At 38.7% G+C, this 21,683-nt stretch overlaps 3 protein-coding genes across 3 annotated transcripts in view; 1 reads left to right on the top strand and 2 right to left on the bottom strand.

The window, feature by feature from the left end:
• LOC144478273 (dynein axonemal heavy chain 1) overlaps positions 1 to 21,683 on the top strand; it is a 95,119-nt gene that overhangs the window by 20,632 nt on the left and 52,804 nt on the right. The window lies entirely within an intron of this gene.
• LOC144478557 (uncharacterized) lies at positions 579 to 20,030 on the bottom strand. Its single transcript, XM_078196574.1, has 4 exons — positions 19,158 to 20,030; positions 3,039 to 3,237; positions 1,669 to 1,774; positions 579 to 804 (listed from the first exon to the last, which is right to left on the bottom strand). Exons 1-4 carry the CDS (start codon positions 20,028 to 20,030, stop codon positions 579 to 581), a joined length of 1,404 nt encoding a protein of 467 aa, XP_078052700.1.
• LOC144478554 (cytochrome P450 9e2-like) lies at positions 7,063 to 9,533 on the bottom strand. Its single transcript, XM_078196571.1, has 2 exons — positions 8,671 to 9,533; positions 7,063 to 8,081 (listed from the first exon to the last, which is right to left on the bottom strand). The coding sequence occupies exons 1-2, from the start codon at positions 9,457 to 9,459 to the stop codon at positions 7,329 to 7,331; spliced, it is 1,542 nt and encodes a 513-aa protein (XP_078052697.1). The 5' UTR covers positions 9,460 to 9,533; the 3' UTR covers positions 7,063 to 7,328.

Below are 21,683 nucleotides of genomic sequence, written 5' to 3' on the forward strand. Positions count from 1 at the left end.
TGTGAATGTCAATACCAACAACGATACATACTATACATATTACTTTCATCGTGGAGTGTTCGAAATGGGTATGGTCTCGTTGCTCCGAATTTTCAAAGAGCTAAGACGTGCTACACGGGGCAATTCTTGCTCATGTTTAATTATGCTTCACCTATCATTCGCACCACTAAAATATTTAGCTCTGGAAACCACATTGGCTTACTGTTCGAGCTTCGAACTGCCCCTGAGAGCACTTAAAACCCAGAACTTACAAATTCACTGTCAATGGGGATACGTTATCCCCTTTTCACCGCACAAAGCAACTCGTCTGTGCGTGGCTTCGTCGCTCCCGTTTTCCACGGAGCCGCGGCGATGCCCTACGAGGCAATTCATGGCTTTATCCGTTCCATCCTTGTTTCCGGGATAGACGTGCCGTTGCGGAAACTCACTGTTGATAAGTGAGAGACTGGAAAGAGCGCGGTGCGCGTCGTGAGCGTTTCCGAGGCGTTTAAGGAGCCACGTCTCGAGCGTCAAAGAAAGCTCGACGAGTCGACGAGATCAGCGCCCCGACGATTGCGTCGCCGGGACGTGGGCCCTATCTATTGCTGGGGATTGCAGTGGTAGGTGGTCAGGTTCTTCAGCACTTTGCGCATCAGCTGCTGCAGACATCGGCGGAACGTGACGCCGCACATCGCGTACAGCAGGAAGTTGATGCTGAAGTTCGTGTAGTAAAGCAGCATGAAAAACTGCTGCAGGCACCAGAGCAAATCAGGCTTGTTCTTGTGGGCCAGCGTGAAGAAGAACACGCACAGGCGAATCACGTAGCTGGAAAATACAGGGGCGCAACATCGCTGAATACGATTTTTGTTGACGGGGCTGGGGAACCCGGGAATTCGGATTATTGTAATAAGCAACATCTCGAGAAACTGATTTTTTTCAAAAGAAATCAAATTTTCAACTTGAATTATTTATGCGAGTGACTTGCTCAATTAGTATTTGACAATGTTTTAAATTTGAGAAATCAACCGTTCTATAAATAATTTCTAGGAAATTGGTATTTTAATTTTTCAGCTGTACATTATCACAATGGCCAGCTAAAAATTCATCACTGTGACAAATCTCAAAAACTGTATACATGCAAACATTTTGTAAAATAGAATCCAAGCTTTTGCAGCAAAAATCCCGGATCTCTATAATTTAAAGGAAAGTCACACAGTGAATATGAACATTTCTTCTATCTCGACCGTCAAAGCTCGTGCACTAGTCATTTCGTGCTTTTCGCTTTCCACATCCTGGCAATATGAGGTCCCAAAACAAGTAAAAAAGTAATTAGAGAGCGTACAGTAGATTTCCACTGCAAATAGAAATCACCATGGTAGTTCTCAGTTTGAAAAATCGTTGTCTGACGAATGGTCGATCGATACTACTTGAGAGGGTATGTGAGTCTTCCAAAGATTAATGCTTCCACTGCATCATCACCCTTCTGTTGTTGACGAACTTATTTTTGTATTCTTAATTGAACAAACAATTGATGTCGTACAATTTAACTTTAATTTGATTAAATAACGTACTAGAATTTTATTTGAGATTGTTGCGATCCTAGTGAAAATGTTAAAGCGATCCCTCATAAAAAAACAGTCTGTCGTGTCTCTTGTGTCTTCCGTACAACGTGTAGGTAAGAGCTCTCACCTTGGTAAATTAAGGAGTATAAAGACGGTGCTGATCAGCAGTAACGTCTTTGTGTTTCCTTGCTGAGTCTTCGTCGAGACGAGGTTTCGCGATGATGATTTAGCGTCTGGAAAAAAAGAATGGAACCATTAAAGAACAAAGATATGATTACCCTTATGAAAGGGTCTACGGATACGACTCGTCTGAAGTAGACTTCTCAGCAAATGCCATTAAAGCACTCTTACACGCAATCAAATAAACTTGTAAATGCAAAGGTGCCAAGGAAGAAGTTCTATAGTTGCTCTCGGTTAATTCGAATACCGAAGCGAGTATAACTCTGATCACTTTAAGGGACAACAAGATTTTCCTCCACTTACTATGTGTATAATTTCATTAAACACAGTTTTACGCACTGGAGCTGGTGAGATGATTAGGATGCTCGCGACAACAACGTCACTTACGCATTCATACCCTCGGTTATAACTTATGCATTCATAGTGTTCAGGATTGTGCATACATCCATGTATAATATATGCTAATTTCGATAATATGACACGCTCAGAGCTTTGCAGGCTTATATAATATACCAAATTATTGGCTGTCTGATTCCGATGGCAAATTAAATATGTTTAATAACTAGAATGAAGACATTATGCATTTATAGAACAATTGAGTAGTTGTAATTGAAAATAGTAGGTGGATTAAAAGAATTTCAAAGAGTAGATGTCTTACTTTTAATCCATTAATCAGTTAGCTATTGCAATCTTTTTGAGAAGTGTGTACCTCACTGTAATTATACTGTTCATGTTTGATAATCATATTTTCTTTAGATACAATATTATCATAAATTATGTAATTTAATAGAAAATATCAAAGTGTATATTCTTCTTAATCAGGTGGTTGCTTTTGCGAGTATACATCATGAAGAGATGACAACATTTTGTGTTACGACGAGTATACTCTCCAAAAACAATTAACTGGTTGAGGATACATACTTTGATATTCTTTATAAAATTTTTGAAAAAATATTTTGTGCGACGGGGAGCATACGAGTCTCTACTTAAAATTATTAAAGAAAAAGATCTTTCTATTTAGTTTCCATTTCCTGCGATAGATGCCAGTTATTTTTCTTCTTCATAAAAATCCGAAGTATAATTCTTTCCTTTCAATGCATCCCACCATTATCCGACTTTATTTTAAAGGGCAGATGGGTACGCAAGAATAACAAGCACCTGCTATACATAGAAAATTTCCTACGGTCCGTTGAAACGCGAGAGTCGTATCAAAATGACATTCGTTGGGCGTTTGTTTGCGAAAAAACGGTCCTATTATACGATACGGGTGTGAATGCCACGGAGGGTGTCGCGTCGAGGCTCGGAAAATCCACTTACGTATACAACGGCCGGCCATTTCGGGCAGCTGGCAGGCGTTGCGAGGTGTCGAAGGCGGCGCGGTATTCGTCTGGTGTCGGGAATGATGCGAATGGTTGCTCTTCGATGAGTTGAAAGATTGCTGCGACGGTATCCGGCGACCGCCAGGCATTGGCCCCAGATTTATACCCCCGGCGCCATTGTTGCTGCTGCTGGCACTCTGAAAATTCAGCCGAGAGGTTGCCATACATTCCGAAATACTTCCGTTTATTAAAACCGTCGCAAATTTCATTTCCCCTGGAAAAATCGCGATGCTTCGTTTACAATTCAAATTTCGTATCTCTAATGTAGGGTATCGTTGGGCAAATAAAACTAATCTAATAAATATAGATGTTCCCCGTTTCTTCATGTTCCCCCGGAATTTATAAACTTGTTGCAACATCCAGAGACTCCAAAGGACAGAATTTCTCATAAAAATTCCCGACTCTGCTCGGGCCTCTGGAACGACAACGATAAGCTATCGCGTGAGCGTTCTTGATCGATTCGAGAGTACGAGAACCCCGTTTGTATACATATGTGTCGCTTTAAGGGCTTCTCAATGCCCCTGATATACGTCGCATCCTCCTAATCGTTTCAGCATAATCTAGTTGGACCAGGGAGTATATTATTGGTTGTCAAACTAAGGAGGATACTCATCCCTGAATCGCCAGTGCTAATCGTTCAAAGAAATGAAATTAATTAATACAATACATAGTGAAATGATTCCTAAAATGAATCTTCACTTATGATCGTTAAAGGAATTGTTACAGTCATACAAAATTTACAACATATTTTATTTATTAAACATATTTATCGATATTCGAGTAGAGAAGATAACAATAACTTTTTTAAAACTGGGACAAATTACGTGAATTTATTGTAGATTATAGGATTAGTCTGTTAGAATTTTTAGTATGCATGTAAGTAATGGAGATCTACAAAACGGGTTGATCGCGTTTTGTTATTATTTCTGAGCATGCAAAACTCGTGTGAGCATAACGAAAGACTTTAAGCGTGCGACATTAAAACGATTATTAAAACTCAAGGAGAGTTCCTCTTAAATAACTAATTAGTATGTTAGTATATTAGTATAACACGAAGCAAAATTCTTTGTATATTATAGGATAACAAAATATATCTTTAATATTTTATTAAATTATGTTAAACCAGTTTTAATGAAAAGTGGCTGCAAAAGTCTTACATTGCACGAGGCTACTTTAAAGAAAGTTATATCGCTTTAAAAGGTGTACAAATCCTTTCGTGGACCATCGCCAATTAACATATTGATTATGTGTCGAAACTTTAAAATTTCACTTCAATCCACAGCGCAGTTTTATCCGATAAACTGTAGAAACGAGAATGCGGTTGAAAGTCGGAACGCTGTCGGACGAATGACAATTTCACTTCCACGTGGGATATTGTCACAGTGAAGCGAGGATTATCCGGCGTAAGATTATTATGCACGACTCGTCGCACCACCACGGACGAGTTAAGCCTTCTTCATGACCGGTAATAGAGAAATATGGCGTGGGATTATGGCCACACGTCCTAGGTGACAAAATATTAGCCACCGGGAAAAGGATCGTATCTTTCTTCAGTTAGCAATACGCTTGATTTATCTTTTGGCGTTTTTCGAATTTGGTTTTTCCTTCAGCTGCGAAAACGATGCGATCGTTTGTTGTGCCATGAAAACAAGGCTATTCTACAATATTTTTACAACGGGGTGAGCATATTGGTACGTTCAACCGTTATTTGATTCGAACCATTCAATCAGAAATTTTTCACAATTCGTATCTCAATATTGCCGAAATGTTGTTCTCCAATACTACACGTGGAATCCAGATGAAGTTCAGTTTGTTCTCAGTTGAATATGAAAATTCCGTCTTCGTTAAAAATGAGATTTGATAGCACAGAAAAGTATACACCGGTGGTACATTTTTTGTGTACATAAAAAAGAAGTTGTTAAAAAAGATTTCTAATAAAGCATTTTGTGGATCGTTAAAATTATTCTATTCGAGCAACATTCGAATAGCTCTTACGACTAAAGCAGGAGAAATTCTAAAATTCTAAGATTTTATTCTTGGCTTGTGTTGAGCAGATTGAAATGCTAGAACTTGTCATTTAATATTTCGTAGATAACATTCTGTTTTGACATATCAGTTCAGTAAGATATAGTAAATCGTCATAGAAGAACTGAACTACTTAAATGTCATAAAATTATTTTTCAAATAAAAGAATTTGGCTTTAAATTTAATGTTTTATGTGGTTTATTTGAATTCGATGTTCCATCACTTTAAAAAAGGCATCTTTTTCGTACTATGCAAGCAAATATGCAGACTTGATAAAGCACCGTTCCATTTTCCAGATATTTCTGTGCTAGGACGAACCTCCTTTAAATAGTCCGAAATTAATACAATCATTTCGTGTGACTAATTTATATATCCTTATATATTATGAATGCTTCTTGTCGCCTCTTATGATTACTTAAAGAGGTAAGACGATTCACTGTATCGCTTTGTGTAATTAGACAAGACGAATTAAAAATTTTCAGGCGAATTTGCCTCGTCATAGCACTCTTTAAACATGTTTGTAAGTTCAAAATGCAGTAAGAAAATGATATCGTTGTAGTCAGAATATTATGTGGAATAGTTGTGCAAAGAATCATTAGCATAGTTGACACGACCGAAGGAAAGAAAATTCTCTTACCGATATATTAAACTCAGGTTGAATGTAGAAAATGCTCAATTCTTATCAAGACGTGTTGTCAAAGTGGCCTTCGATTATTAATATAGAAGTAACATAAAAAAGATAATTATATCGGCGTATGCCCCATTTCATAGGTTACAGCTTTTGTTTTCCACATTTTCTATAGAAGAAACAGTTTTCAAGTAATTTTAATAATCTGTAATAAATGATCGATAAGCATAGCGATAAAGTAATTTTCATTAAGATTCGTGGAATCAAATAATTTTCTAGTTGACAAATTGAATTTTCTATTCTGGTCCCTGCGAAATAGTCTGTGAATCTGAGGAATTGTAAAACCGCAATGTAATCGGCGATTAATAAAAGACCCCGAATAGAAGGAACCCTCGAGAGGGAAACGGAAGCGTCATTTCCGCGCTGAATTCGCACTTTTGCGTGATATTCAGTACTTCACACGGGATTCTCTTTGACAAGGGTCTCTTCTACGCGGGACCTTGACCCGATAATCGGGAACACGTGTATCTGGCGATCCATCGGGACCAAAGTGTTTAACGGCTCGTTGAAAGTTGTTCGCTGATGCCGCCGACTGCGAAACGCACGCGGCTCACGGAAAACCTCTATTGCATTGAATTATTCATGTCGTTCGGTCGTTTAAGATCCTCCTTCCCCTAGAATTTCCTCGATTGCCATCGGGTTGCTCGACGCCGCGTCGCTCAATAAACGACCACTTGGCGAATGAACGAGAAACGCATCGCGCTCGCAGACTCTTCGAACTGCATAATGATCTCAGTTTCAATTATTGCTTGCTACCGCGACCGGGCAATTTAGTGTTTTAGAAGGCGAGCACCGAGGTAATTTAGGGGACGAAGTATTAAATATTATTTGTGTTTCCGCCTATTTAATATAATTTATAGTATTTGCCATTCGAACGAAATGCAAATTAAATGGTAACAGATAAAGAGAACGATTCTTCGTATGGAGAAATGTTATGCAAAATGAGATACGTGGGTCTAACCACATATCACTGTTTTTATAAAAAGACTTCCATTTTCTGATTCCGTATCTAATTAAGATATTCAGTGCTGATAAAAGTTTCCCTTGTCATGTGGCTTTTTGTTAACAAAAAATGTATATTACGGGTCCGATTGCGGGCCACGTTGTCGTACATATTTGTTAAGTAATTCGAACAGATGCTACGTTTGATTCTGAAAAAGCTATTCGTCTAGTGTCTTTTTTGCCGACCTCCGCTTACGTTGATAACAGTCCTGTTATATAGATTTTTTAAACACGTGACTTTCCAAGATGCGGTATAGTAAAATATTAGTTTTCGTTCTCGGTTTATTTACATATCAACTTATCCTTACATATAAAATCACAATCAAACAGTTTACATCGCAATTTCATAGACATTTGAATGGATGTACATCTGAGTAACACGCAGAGTGAATGACACCCGCCTACTTGCACTTGCCCAATCTCATATTCAGATTCGAAATCCTTTGAAAAGGTTCAGAGGAAGGTTCCCAAACCTCTTTAGCGGAGAGGCTGCCGAAGCTCGGCGGAAAATCCTCAAATCGATCCATTGGAGACGCTGCCATTGGACACTGAACTGTCGCTCTTTTTCTTGATGTTCAGCCAGTAGCCGGTGGGAGGAACGAACATTATGGACTTGGGGCTAAACTTGAGAGGCACGGTGGTTTTCTCACAAGGCTCCAGCACGCATTGTTGTAGCAAATAGTAGAAGAGGACCTTGGCCTCCATCATGGCGAATCGTTGGCCGATACAGACCCTCGGGCCCAAGCCGAACGGTATGTTCGTGCACGGCGAGACCTCATTGTTTAGGAACCTCTCCGGCCTGAAGACATCGTGGTCTGGGAAGTACTTCGGGTCGCGGTGCATGCCAGACGGCATGAACCACAGAACCTCTCCAGGCTTGACCTTGACAGGTTTTGCACCGGGTTTAGCCGGAGGGAGCTCGAACTCTTTAACGCAGACCCTGTCGAGAAATGTGGGTATCGGGTACATGCGCATGGTCTCGTCCAGGAACGCGTCCATGTACGCCATGTCCCTGATCACCTCATAGATCGGCTGGCCATCCTCAATCTTACGACGTGCTTCCTCGACCTCGGCTAGAAGTTTCTTCTGGACCTCTTGCTCGGTGGCGATTAACTGAGCGGCCAGACATAGCATCGTCGATGTAGTCTCGAATCCACCCAAGAAAAACACAAACGCCTGATTCGTCATTTCGTCGATTGACAAACGTTTACCGTCCTTGTCCCGAGAGTCCATCATCAGCTGGATCACGTCCGGTCGGTGAATACCCTGGCGAAGCAAGTAGAAAGATTACCCATAGAAGGGAAATGTGGACGAACTGTTTTCTTAAAATACAGACTCTACGGTTTCCGGATTTGTCATAATTGAAGAATGTTTAAAACGAACGAAAAGCGTACTTTGTTCGTTAGCAGCGCTAATAGTTTTTCAAATAAAACAATCCTATCTAAATAGTCGAAAGGGAAAAACATGTTTCGTACAATATTACAAATGTTCAAACATATTTTTATAATACAGTAGTGTCTACTTTAGCGTCCGCTCTTCTCTTCTCCCTCCCCTATTCTTGGAGGTCAAACGGCACGATTTCGACTGAACTGAGCGTCAAATATAATACTGTTGATGTCCGAATCTGCCGGCACGTGCCGTCTATTTTGTCACAGTCGCTCTCATCTTCTCTCCTTATCTTTACCTATCAGTTGAATTCACCACCCGGTGAAAACATCCGCGGTTGGTCCCGAACTCGAACGCTTAAGCGGACACTACTGTACTTCGTACGCAACGAATGCATTCATACTCGATATCAACCATCTCGAAACCCGAAACCAATAGTAGACTTCATCGAGTACTCGCCAGAACTCACTTTCTCTTCCCTCATCTTCGTGGTCTCGGCAACGACCTCGGTGAAGAACTTGCGCGGCTTACTTCCGAATATTTGAATGCCCAACAGCTTGGTAAGCGTCGGAAAACTCCTACCTATCAGTATCTTCAGTGACACCAGAGTTGAGAAATTGAGGCACTCTCTGCTTAACTTGAAAAATTGGTTGTTGGGTTCCTTGAGGGAGTCCACGGCGATGCCGAAACTGGTGGTCGCTACGACATCGTTGGTATAACGTCGTGACATATCCTGCATGTCCCACAGCCGACCTTTCCCAGATTCCTCGGCGATGAAGGCGGCCGTTTTGTCAGCACAATCGACGATTAGCTTGAACATCGCCTTCATCTTTGCAGAGGTGAAGGCCGGGCTAAGCAGTTTTCTCATCTCTCGCCAGCGATCACCTCGCAGAGCAAACAGGTTCTTGCCCATCAGCGGGTCCATGTCCTCGTTGACAAAGCCCGTGTGATCGGTGAAATGATCGAAGTTTTTAATGGCGACCGAAGTGATCAGCTCGGGGTCGCGGATCACAATTACCGGTGTCACCAGATTGAAGAATCCGAAGTACTTGAGGTGCTCGTACTTGAAGTAATAACTGCTGAGGTGGTCGCTGACAAATGTCCAACGGAATAGTACCGGTGCCATGTTGCCCACGATCGGCCATGGCTTCGTGTACTCTATTCCGCGTTCCGCGAATGCTGTCACCATGCTTTGCAGGTATCGATAGGCCAACAAGCAGAGCAGAACGACGACCAAAGCTGTCGTTACCGGACACATCTTGATCGTTTAGTTACCAGACAGTTTTCAGGGCGAGAGTCTTCTCGGCGATCTTCTTACAGCGGACACCAGCACGCGACTAAGCAAGCACCGGCGATCGGTATCATTATAGCTACCAGACAGCGGACATGTGATCTCTGACGTTATCGCAGAGATAAGTTCCTCACGTGGGTTCCAGTATCTACGTCGTCTTCTATTTTCGAAGATCCAAGAAAAATAGCAGATAGCGGTCGCACTCCTGGGGAGGTGGCATTTCTTCCATAGCTATAAAGTGGTTCGCTGCAATGTGCTATGGGAACTGATGCTGGTAATGAGCATGACGTCAGAGAATATTTCCTCGAGTTAACCGTGGCATGCGATAACTACCTAAAATAGTTCGTTATCCCAAAACATGAAGCAAATATGCAACTGTCCGAAGTATGTGATTAATTTTCAGGATCATTGAATTAATCGAGTCAAAAATTTCGGCATAAAGCGACTGGTAGAAAAGAAAACAATGAGTTGTAATAAATTACAAACACGGTTAAGAAACTATGAGCGACTGCAGCATAATCGCTGCGATAATTACAATCACTCGACGACTTTATAACAGAAAGTGATGTGTCATTGTGCGCATTTAGCGGTTAATTAAAACCTGGCATAAAAACAGCGTAATTAAACCAATGGATGAATAAAAGGAAATTTCCCTTAGCTTAACGATTCGGATAGTCATTGACTGAATATCCTTTGTCAGATGAACACAAAGCATTCCATAGTCAACGTCGAATATTTTAGACCATTTATCGTTATTGTATGTCGTAATGATGACGTAATGATATATTGAGAGATTGGACCCACACTTATACTGCGTTACTGAGGTCAAGTAGAGGAAGAATGTTCGTATAGACTTGCGTCGGGAAATACCTTATTGAAAATATATAAACGTTCAAATTTTATTTAAGTATTAGTTTATAAAAATCCGATAAAAGTAGAAGATCAATTTTGAACATATACTTAAACTGCATTTACTGTTATGCCCAATATATGTACATATGTACATGGAATTGTATTGACAAATGATAGCATGCTTGGGAAGAACTTTCAAACATTTCTTTATAAATATCTTTAAAAGCTTATACCTTCCCAATAAAACATTTTCGATCAGTATTTCTTATACACTATTAGATCGAAAAACAATTTTGCGGTAGTTTGAGATAAGTCACAGACTAAAATACATAGTCGTTCTTCGTAGAACGTAGTTTAAAAATTTAGAAGAAAGAAATTTCGAAAAATTGTTCACAAAGAAACTATTATATATTATATATTTTGCAATCAAATTGACAAGGTCTATTTGTACGTGTTTCAATGACATTTATGGTTTCAGTATTTACAGTTATATTAAATTTGGAATAAATCTTAGTCGATAATAATTCTTACTTGATTTTATTATTACTATTATTTAATAGTCCATAATACGTATTATGGAGATTTCTATCAATTAGTCTATAATGACGTTGACGTGCCATTTCGACGTTCGGCAGTTACATATGTAGATGAGTATGTTCATCGCAGGTGGTCCATTATTCATTGAAACTTTCAATTTCAAAACTAATTGTAATGATGCGTGCTTTGAAGACGAGAAAATCGTCGCAGCGAAGACCAAAGCAAAGCAGAATTCAGCAGGTTTATTGTTGCACAGCTTCCTTACGAAATTATAATATTAGGTCATATCGAGTTTTAAAAAATTGTTATTTACAAATTGCCATCACGCTGGCTAGAGGTCATAGGTAACGAAATTAAATTGTATAATAAATATTATTAAATGTACGAAAAATTGATTATATTCTTTCACTTCACAGACAGAACTTTCCAGTAGATCTAATATATTAAGCACTGACAATTTGTCGAAAATTAAAAATATTCGAAATTACTGTATAATTTATATGGAATTTCTGCCAGTTATTATGATCGAGTATTATGCAGGTATGCCGAGAGAACGGAAAACCAAGGAACTCAATGGATCGATATTTATGGGGTTTCTGCGCGAGCAATTGAACATCTAGCAAGTTTCATTGACTTCTGTTTTTCTTGGCAGTGTCTAGCCGAAACGACTAGCGCCAATAGCCGCGAACGAGGCCTCTCAACTATTTCCGAGGCTCGCATAAATATCTGTAGGATTTACGTAATGGGTGTCATTCATCCCTCTGTCAATAGACAGCCACAACTTTGCTACCGGAAGATTAATTTGCCTTATATTTCTGGGTGCTTAAAAGTTTCATGGCCAACATTCGACTGCTCTTCAAGGTCCTGTACAAAGCTCCACAATTTCCAAAAGCATTATCCCCTTTGCTTGAAAATTTAATGCTCATAATTTCCATATTCATGTCTCATAATGGTGGCAGTGATTATTAGAAAACACGTGCAGAAACTACTCTGTTTAAGTTGGTGAATATCGATTAGGAATATTCAACTGATAAACATCGATTAGATAAGAAGTTACGATTATCGTTATTCGATTACTATCTCTGATACTTGATAACCAATGTTAAGTGCTCATGCTACGGCAAATATTTTGAAAACTTCTCACGGAAATGTCTGTTGCACGAACGCTAAGTAAAATAGATTAGAAGCTGCAATGTGATGCTCTAATGTTTTCATAGCAGGATTGATTAAAAATCAATTCAAAATCATTCTAATCGCGAGGGCAGTTTGCTGTTGAATAGATTAACTGCCCCGGAAACATAATTTCCTTCTACGTTGCTCAGAACGCAGAATTAATCTATGTACACAAATCACAGATTGTTTCGGTTTATTGAGTGAAAATAACGTTGAACATCGCTAAGAATTCCTAAAAAGTCAAATAAACAATCACTGTTTTATTTTCCCGTAATCACGTTTTACCAATAGAATTAACATTGCGATACCTTAGCTAGAACGATTTATTTTACCGAATATTGATCATCGTTCGTTCAGTATTCTCTTAAACTTTTCCATAAGCTCCTAAAAATCCTCCCATAGTCATATTTTTCATCGGACAATGAGTGCCACCAAATATGTATTTGGTCGTTGCTATGTTGTGAGTGATAGCGAGTATTTTGAAAACGTTTATTAAAATAAACAAAAAAAAAATATTGTTTTAATATAAATAAAAATCTGTTTGTATGTTTTGTAAAATCTGTTGTATAAAGCTGTTCCGTACCGAGAAACTCAAATAGCAGCGCCGGCGTTAACGTGTTAAATAAAAAGCGCTAATATATCATATTTCATAAATATAATGTTATATATGCTTGAAAATAAAAAAACAGTAATTGGCTATCTTATACTAACTAGCTTCACTAGTCTAATTGAATCCATTTGTATTTGGAGAGAAAGTATGCTCTTTGCGTAGCATGAACGAACGGCAATCTATTTCCGGAAGCCTAATGTCCACGGTTCATCAACGTCTTGTGTAACTGAACTGTTTTCTGCTGTTTCCTCTCCAATTAAATTATGTGACACGTGTAACTTTAGAGTTATGGATGTACGAGAACATCTCGCGCGTCTTATTGACTGTCAAGGACACTGAACGATCGTTATCGATCATAATCGCACGAGCTATCGTCGCTTGACGACAGACTTTTTACAGTATATTTCGCACAAGACAATAGAGTTTCGAATATAATACAGTATCAGTAATATCGGTAACAATTTAATACGCTTAATTTAATTGATTGTTTATCAAAAAACGAGTGGATGAAATGCAATACTTGTAAAGAGAGTTGTTCCAATTCAATTTACACAGTAATTCAATTGTATAATTCAAACCTTTCAGTTCATTCGATTAATAATTATTTTATTCACGAGTACACGTGACAAATTAGGTTGTTACATAAATTCATCTCGTTGTTGAAATGCTTTGAAACCGTCATGGTGGATATTTCTAACATTTCTGTAATGTCGTGTATTGTCATGCGATGATTATTGTTAACGACAGCTGTAATTTGTGCAGAATCTGTAATTACAGAGCGTCCAGAACGGCGAGCAAAGTTTAAGTCTGAATCCGTCCGTTTTCAATCTGTTTGGAAACTTTTATGGACAATAGTGAGAACCATCGCTTGCAAACAGACTTGCGCGGAAATAATCATTAAACAAAAAAGAGAGATAAAACACTTGAGACGTGAAGTTGTTTACTAACCGGCAAAGAACTTTTATAGAATTAAGTAACGAAAGGGGGGGGGGGGATCTAGGTTACAATGTAATTCAAATATAATATAATTTAGATACATTTCAATTATGTATTTCAATTACGAAATTACAAAAACATATTCATATTTGACGTCATTCCTTGCATTCTGATCCTCGTTTTATTACAAATAACGGAACTATTATGATAGTAGGTGCATCTATCTGTATCTATACAGATACAAAGACAATTTAATCTTCACGTCGTCATTCTCGTACTAAAATGAAACACATACAATATTGGAAGTTATATGCACTTTCCTTTATAGCGTAACCGACTTGCGACACAGAAAGGACGGAATTTTTTGGTCGCGGATATTCTAGCTTTGCCAAGTGCATACCGTAGACGGCAGAGTCTGATCCTAAAAATGGTGACGACTTCTCAGAGTTATTTTCTTACGTGGAGAGGTCCCCATGCCCGACGCTGACTTTTTGAAGTGATTTCGCAAAGTGATAGAGGTTGTAGACGGTTTAGAGATAGACAGTTTTTGAGATATTTGATTTTAAAGTTGTTAGTAACTAAGTCAGGAAAATAACACGCCCGTTACCAATATTTCTTCTCTTTTGTCTCCTCATCGCTTGTGAGCACTTCTCCTAGCATGCCTGAACGCAACGTGACTCGGTGCAGATAGATTATCTTTCTGATTTTGTTATTAACAACATTAAATATCTGAAAAACTATAAGCTGTTTGTGCTTAAAACCGGATATTATTAGATTCAGTGCGAATTTTTCATAGAAAATGGTGCATCAGGTTTCGGGACCTCTTCTTGATTTGGAAGAAAGGGTGTTTCCCTTTCTTTTATGATCTTAGTGACACAGTATGTGATCAGCGGTCAATGAATACACATCTAGCTCAAACATATCGATCTGATATTGTTTAAATATTTTAGGCAATTAAAGAACTGTAAATATAAATAAATATAGCTGATTCAGAAGGTATTTGCACAACTTTTAAAACGGAATAACTTTCTTATAATTGAGCCAAGCGTTTTAAATTTTTGTGTGTGATATTAGAGGGATTAGGTTACTAGAAAATGGCTAAAAAATTATTTTCAGGAGTTGCGATTTGTTCGCATGATGAGAGAATTAAAAAACTGATTTTATAGACCTTGTTAACATAAACAAGATACCGCTTATACAATGCTTATGTAAATAATATAATCTAGAACATATCAAACGCGAGAGGAAATTTGGAATTGTTCGCAATTTCAAGTCAACATTGCATTAGTACGAGTGTATGCAATAAACAGTCCAAGCACAGTGTAGCCAAACCATTGTTAATAAATCAATTTAATATACTAATTTCATAACATAACAACCCTTGGGTATGTAATCTTGTCGCTGTAATGATTGAAGAGTTTCTCGTTGATATTTTATTCATCATCCGTTCGATTTCAATGATCATTCAAATCAAAGCAGAAATTTTAATCTAATTCTTTGATGCATTAAGAAATGAATAATATTGAAAAACCGGAAGCAATCTCTATTTAAGGATGCTGATAGTCTAAACGTGCTGCAGGTTCTTTGACAACTACTTTTTTATAACACTGCTGACACTTTGTTACACTCAACTTTCACCCTGATGCCGCCACTCTTTCACTCAACCAGAAGCTCTTTATCCCCTTTATGCTTTTGTTTCATTAAAAAGGCCATGCTCTTTGATATGCGTCGTCCGACAACATTCTTTTTCGTTGTGCAAACCCTACATATCCCCCATTGTCTCCCATCTTAATATTAGTCCCTTAGTCGTTCATTTCTGTGTGTCTAAGCTCTTTTGTCATGCTTACTGCACGAAACATGGCGAATATCGCTCCTCCGAAGTTGCCATGGGACAATACAAGTTCAGCTTATAGAGGTAGCGCTGTCCTATCATCGCTAACTGATCTCTGCAATTTACGATCTGATCGCCTTACTTGAACTTCGATACTTCTGAAAACTATACGTTTCTGATCTTCTTAGGCTTTATTATATATTATGAATTAAAACACTTATCTTAAAAATTTAACAACAGTATTTCAGCAGTATTTTTCTCCTCAATTTTTGTACGAATTTTTATGGCTCTCGTTATAATGTTCAAACGAAACTTCGTTAAATTTTAAAGAAAGCACGAGAGTGGAAAACAGACAGGGACTACTAAAGAATACGTATATCCGAGATACGTATCTAAGGGAACGGGGACGTTTCTCAGCTTGCATGCCGCGGTGTTATTCTTTGTCGGCAAGTAAAATAAAACTACAGAAGCCCTATGCATTGAAAATAGGTGACGTCCGCGTCCATTAGCTGTCAAATTTCCAGAGCTTGCGCGGGTGTCGGTCGAGCTGATTCATCCTCTCTCGCAACCGAAATAAACTGACACTGTCGGAACGAAAAAGCCAATTGACTAGGCACCCGAAGCCTGGCAAAACGAAATATTAAATGAGGTAGTAGAACACGAGTTCAGAGGTGCATATATTCGCTCAACCGATTGGTACTACGGCGATTAATGCGACGACCGTGACCGCGAAATCGTTACACGAAATTAACGCGATTCTTCTTTCTCTCCTTTTCTTTCGACCCATTTAATTCTCTCGAACCAACGGTTCGATACAATGAAAATAATCTTTATTAGTTTTCGAGACTGTATTCTAGGTCATTGTCCCGTGGTTTCGGCGAACTTAAAACAATTATATATTTTGTCTTAAATTATACAAAAATATAAAATCTGTAAATAAAACAAATCCTAAAGTGAATCGATATGAATAAGTGTTTGCACGAGGAAATCGGTTTTAAAGCTTCAAATGCGCGAAAGCACGTCACGGGTCGGTGCCGCGAAGGCGTGAAGAGTCGTGTGACACGCGTGAGAGATCAAAGAGTCGACAAGCGATCGAGCTTAGTTTCGTGCTTCTGAGCGTCATTTGCAGTTCTTCATTTTTAAGCTATTAAATGTCCACCAGAACTTTGTTCTTTGAAAAAGTAAATTGAATTTGGGAGTGGTGATAACTAGGCTTCGATCTTTTTGATTGTATTTACCGAATAAAACATTAAATGTTTTTATCAAAACATAAACAAAATAAAAGAATACAAACGTTGAATATGACATACTCAATAAACGTAAACTTAATTATGTCCGAAACAAATCAAAAAGCGTGGCTATTGATCACAGCACAGGAACCGCTTCCACTATCCTTCAGTTCAGTCTAACGATGATGCTTGTTATTTTAGTACCTGACCAACAACAAAGATTAATTGTCCAACGCAGAATGTAACGGAGATGAAAATTCGTTGACGTCACCGAGATTGTCAAAATATTGTTAACTTACAGGGATGTACGACAACGTCTGTAACTGTTATTATCGTCGAACAAGTCGCCTGGTAAATGGACTCGCGTGGGTGTGTACAGCTTGGAACTTGTCTGCGTTCGGAGACTGTGGGAATGGGTTTATTTATGACGGCTGATTTCAGATGGAAATTCATTTGTATATCTTTCCACGTCTGAGGCCGTAAATAACATATTTAGCCAGATTATTTTGATGGTGGATTGTATATTGATCATTTTTCGTACGTATTATTTGTCCCTGTTACCAATGGCTTATTATTTTGACGCAAACTCTTGTCCAATCAATCTTGCACCTCTGCCACCTTCAACGTCAATGAATTTCGAAAACGATCTCATGTCAATCCCGAGCGAAACATTAAACTCTATTATTTTCTTGTTGTTTCAAAATTCCGCAACACGTTGCTTGGTAAATGGTATCTGATTATTAAAGATAAACAAACAAAATCAATTTGTTATGAAACTTTTCCCTCTGTAATAGGAAAAGCTGGTAGAAAAATGTTTCTTAATTGGTATTATCTTGTGAATTCTCGCTCTCCCAAAAAACATTCGCGTATCTTTTTTATTTCAGCTTAACGAGCGTTTTTTTTTCAATTAAAAAATCTATTTTATTTGAGTGGAGTTGTATATGTAGAAAATACTCTGTAGATATTGCGCGTAATTTTAAAAACAGTCTAAGTTTGAACAAAAAGGGAAGATAGTAGTACAGTTTAAGTCGAGCCGTATAAAAGAGCCAGGTCAGTGCGAGAGCCCGTTGAGGGATGCGACAGGGTTTTTCCAGATTATGAGAGATTGCACAGTGAAAAGGTGTTTATGCGACGGTACATTTCTTTTGGCAGTGTGGCAGAGGTGTCGCAGAATGGCCTCACTAAACAGAAATATATAATCCACATATTCTTCTATGACGGTGTCAGATCTCCTAAAATTATTACAGTGAACTCTCTTCAATTGTCTCTCATCTCACAGATAAAAATAGACAATTTGGGAAGAGGAGGCATTAATAATCGAGCCTCGCGACTCGTTTTTATACTCGTTGAATAATAGCAATCTCTCCTTTTCCCAAATTGTCTGTTTTTCTCTACCAGCTGAAGGATAATTGGGGAGAATTTACTGTACTTTGTATCATACTGTGTCGTCACATTGAGCAAGAAGTATGGTTGATTACTGTTCGAGTCGATTAACTTGTTCTGAAATTGTTTCAAAACTTGTTCGAAAGCAATCGCAATTCGTTACAAGTTTTAGTTATAAAATAGATCACATAGTTTTTGTTTTAATTTTATTTCAACTGTTTTTATTTTTATTTAATTATATATAGAGTTTTAGTAAAAAGAATCTACTCGTTTGTATTATACGTACTCGTTAGTATAATTATTTCTGATCAATTCCATGTAATTCAACGTAAGAATATCATGTTTTAATAATTATTATTATTATTAAATTACGGATTTCTGTGCAAATACAAAATTTTATCTATTTGCATAAGACCGTACCATCCAAGCCGGCAGCAATTTTGTGCCGCAGGGGTAAGCGTTGGAGAATTACCACTCCACATTCGACGCATGTATGGCAGGATAACAATCATGCATGTGGACGACGCAGTGTCATGACCAATGTAGTCATGAAAAGTCACTACACAAGGAGTGATTTAGTGACGCATGCGTAGGGAGTCCCGTAAAGCGGCGTGAATATCGGATGAACCTTGTGTAATTACGAGAGAACCTCTGTCTGACCATAGAATTGTAATGTTTACTCGATATACGTCCTGCGCCACTGCACGTTGCCGTCGCCTACTTCCACTCTTTGCTTAATGACTTTTCGTGATTGCACTGGTGATAACATTTACGCGATTTCGAAATGCTTTATAAACTTAAACTGATATGAATGATTGCATTTGCTTGCAACGTAGGCGTGTCTCCTGTATTTGCACTTTCCTGTGCATCCCCACCATATGACCATACTACTGAAAAGTGTTACAGACCTGAAAGGCCTGCATGCAACAGATGTCATTTAGGGATATCTTTCAAGTTTGATGTAGCTTATCATCTATCGTTTCTACACGAATATCGATAGTTTAATCGATAAATGCTCGTATCCGAGTGTTACGAACCTTTGAATACATCGATATCGTTAAGATATCAAGGAATAGAGATTAAGTGAATAAATGAAAGAATATAGAAGACTCACCGGAATCTGGTTGAGATTAATATCCGAACGCTCTCTGCTCGGGCAATCCGTACAGGCCGACGGCGTCTCGTTGAACCGTTTGTTGAATTTGAGCAGATTTCTCATGATCATCGTGTTCATCACGATGATGAGCACAAGGGGGGCGATCAGGCTGACGATGCTGTCGATGATGTTTATGATCTTCATAGTCTCCATATACTCGACGTTGAGGCCGCAGAATTCCTCGCCATCGCGGTTCAGCACCACGCGGGCAGTCACGAACGAATACGAATGGCTGGCCAGCGCTAGGATCACCAGAACCAGGACAATGGTTTTAGCTCTGGCGATCGTACAGATATGTGGCCGATGCAACGGATACTGCACCGCGATGAATCTCTCGACGGTAAACGCAACGATCAGCCAGACACTGAGAGAGCTGCAAACCGCGCTGACGTAGACCAGCGTCTCGCACCAGCCATCTTTGTTGAACACCTTCCAGCCAAGGGTGTTGTTCAGCCAAACCAGCAGCAACGTCACCAAAAATCCAAAGTCGGTGGTTGCCAAGGCTGCTAGATAATAGCTCGAACTGCGGATCCTTAGGTAGGTGTTCAAGAACACGATACATGATAACAAATTGCCCACCAGGCCCAACAAGATGATTGACGGGATGTAGTACTGGTGGAAGAAGTCCAACAGGAAGTACAGCGAACGGCAAGCCTCGATTGGCTTGTCATCGAATTCTAGACCGGATTCGTAACTCCGGTTCTTAAACCAGTAATGAGTGGAGTTTGTAACTGCCGTTGGCGATACCGAGCGTCGCATGCGGAACAGATCCAAAGAGCTTTCCTCGTGACACTTATTGGTCAAGGTTAACATCGAAGTGATTAACAACATGGCTGGTCCAATCCGCGGAATTCTAACTTCCCGAGCTATTTCTCGGGATCTCTGTCAGATCCTGTTCTATTTTCACGTAGATTTTCGATTCACGGAGGTATTTAACTGGTCAAGATCATGGCTATGTCTTCAAATAACTGTTGCTGTTGATTCTCTTCATTGCTTCTGGTTGCAAAGCTTGGGCTTCGATGGACGCTGATGCTTTAGGATGTTGCTGTTGCTGCTGGTGAGTCCATGTTGATGTATTTTTATATTTCTTCCAGCGATTGTGCCTTTTTCAGACTCGAGAAGCGCCTGCTTAAAGGATATCGCGTATATCAAAACCGATCGATGAGATCTTTGGATAAACTGCAAAGCCTTCTTGATATCAATAGTGAAAGGAATTTGGAATTTCTTAGAGTATATTAGAATGTCTCCTAATTACTGAAAATTCTAAATTCTGATCAATTAAAAGTCCTCTCTAGTTTAATTGACAGATTCTTTTCTTCGATTTCAGAAAGAATCCTAGAATGTTCATTCTTCTCAGGCATAATCGTAGAGGTAGTCCAGGTTTAATAATCAGAAATTAGAAATCAGGAAATATTCTTCTTAGACTTCAGAACCTCGTCCAACAATTAGCAATATCAAATTCAGTCGTAGAAGTCAATTGTTAGGTTTTATATTCAGTAAAAATGCATTCGCTAATTATGACAGGTTCCATTCAAAGTTTTTAAATAATTCGATTAAATCGTTTCATCGACGAATCCAATTAGTGGGTTCAATACATGTTCCCCCAGGATCTGTTTCAACTATGTTACAAATCCGAGATCAACGGAAGTATGTATCCCCAGCTCGAAACTACCTTAAAGAGGGTTCTCTAAACGATCTAGCTTCATTTCTAGTATTTTCAAAATTCGTTCGGAATTTCAATTTATTCATCCTGCTTGCCACAACGTTCCCGGCATTTGCAGAAGGATTAAAACTTTCTTTGTTTTCCGCTTGTTAGTAACTGCTGCGTCGTTTTTTATCTTTGAATACTTTGATTCCGCACAGTTTTCAAAGCACTCTTGCTACCGTTCTTCGTGTTGTTACGTCTTTCAGAAACTGTTGCCGACGATTCTTAATAATATTATTATTTCGTAATTGTTCTCTAAGCACTATACTGCATATCATAATAAGTAGTATAATAGTAGTATAATTTTCAATCTTTTAATGTCCCATGTGGCTATCCTTATTGTCTGTTATTCATGACGCAATATGCACTCCGCTACACTGTTCTTTTGTTCACTAAATTAATAATTCTTCACAGTCACGAGAGATTGGATTAACGTTCCGTATATACATTATACCGCTGTATTGTTTCCCAACGCCGATTTAATGCGTCCGTCAACCTGGAAATTACGAAAATTTTTTATAATCGTTTTAAGCATTCACAGAGACTTGGATTTACATGCTAACTGATATTTCAGGAGCTGCATTTCTATTAATCCGAGAATATCTTCTGTACATAAACACGAGATTGCTTTGCATAATTGTATGAATAGATTGATTGCGTTCCGACTGCAAGCCTCTTCCTACTCAGTATTACCATTTCCAGATCTCTTGAAAGCCCTTTACCTCTTCACGTCTCGCCCACATGTGAAATGAAGTAGGCGAGATTCCACCTACTTCTCG

Source organism: Augochlora pura, chromosome 2 (genome assembly GCF_028453695.1).
Source record: "Augochlora pura isolate Apur16 chromosome 2, APUR_v2.2.1, whole genome shotgun sequence".
Taxonomy (NCBI): Eukaryota; Metazoa; Arthropoda; class Insecta; order Hymenoptera; family Halictidae; genus Augochlora; species Augochlora pura.

What these genes read in the sequence shown, in the direction of transcription:
- LOC144478554 (XM_078196571.1), bottom strand. Translation starts at nt 9,459, where the DNA reads ATGTGTCCGGTAACGACAGCTTTGGTCGTCGTTCTGCTCTGCTTGTTG. An exon ending in CGAAGATGAGGGAAGAGAAA is followed by an intron (nt 8,082 to 8,670) that starts GTGAGTTCTGGC and finishes TTGCTTCGCCAG; the next exon opens with GGTATTCACCGACCGGACGT.
- LOC144478557 (XM_078196574.1), bottom strand. Translation starts at nt 20,030, where the DNA reads ATGTTGTTAATCACTTCGATGTTAACCTTGACCAATAAGTGTCACGAG. An exon ending in TTAATCTCAACCAGATTCCG is followed by an intron (nt 3,238 to 19,157) that starts GTGAGTCTTCTA and finishes CTGAATTTTCAG; the next exon opens with AGTGCCAGCAGCAGCAACAA. An exon ending in ATACTCCTTAATTTACCAAG is followed by an intron (nt 805 to 1,668) that starts GTGAGAGCTCTT and finishes TGTATTTTCCAG; the next exon opens with CTACGTGATTCGCCTGTGCG.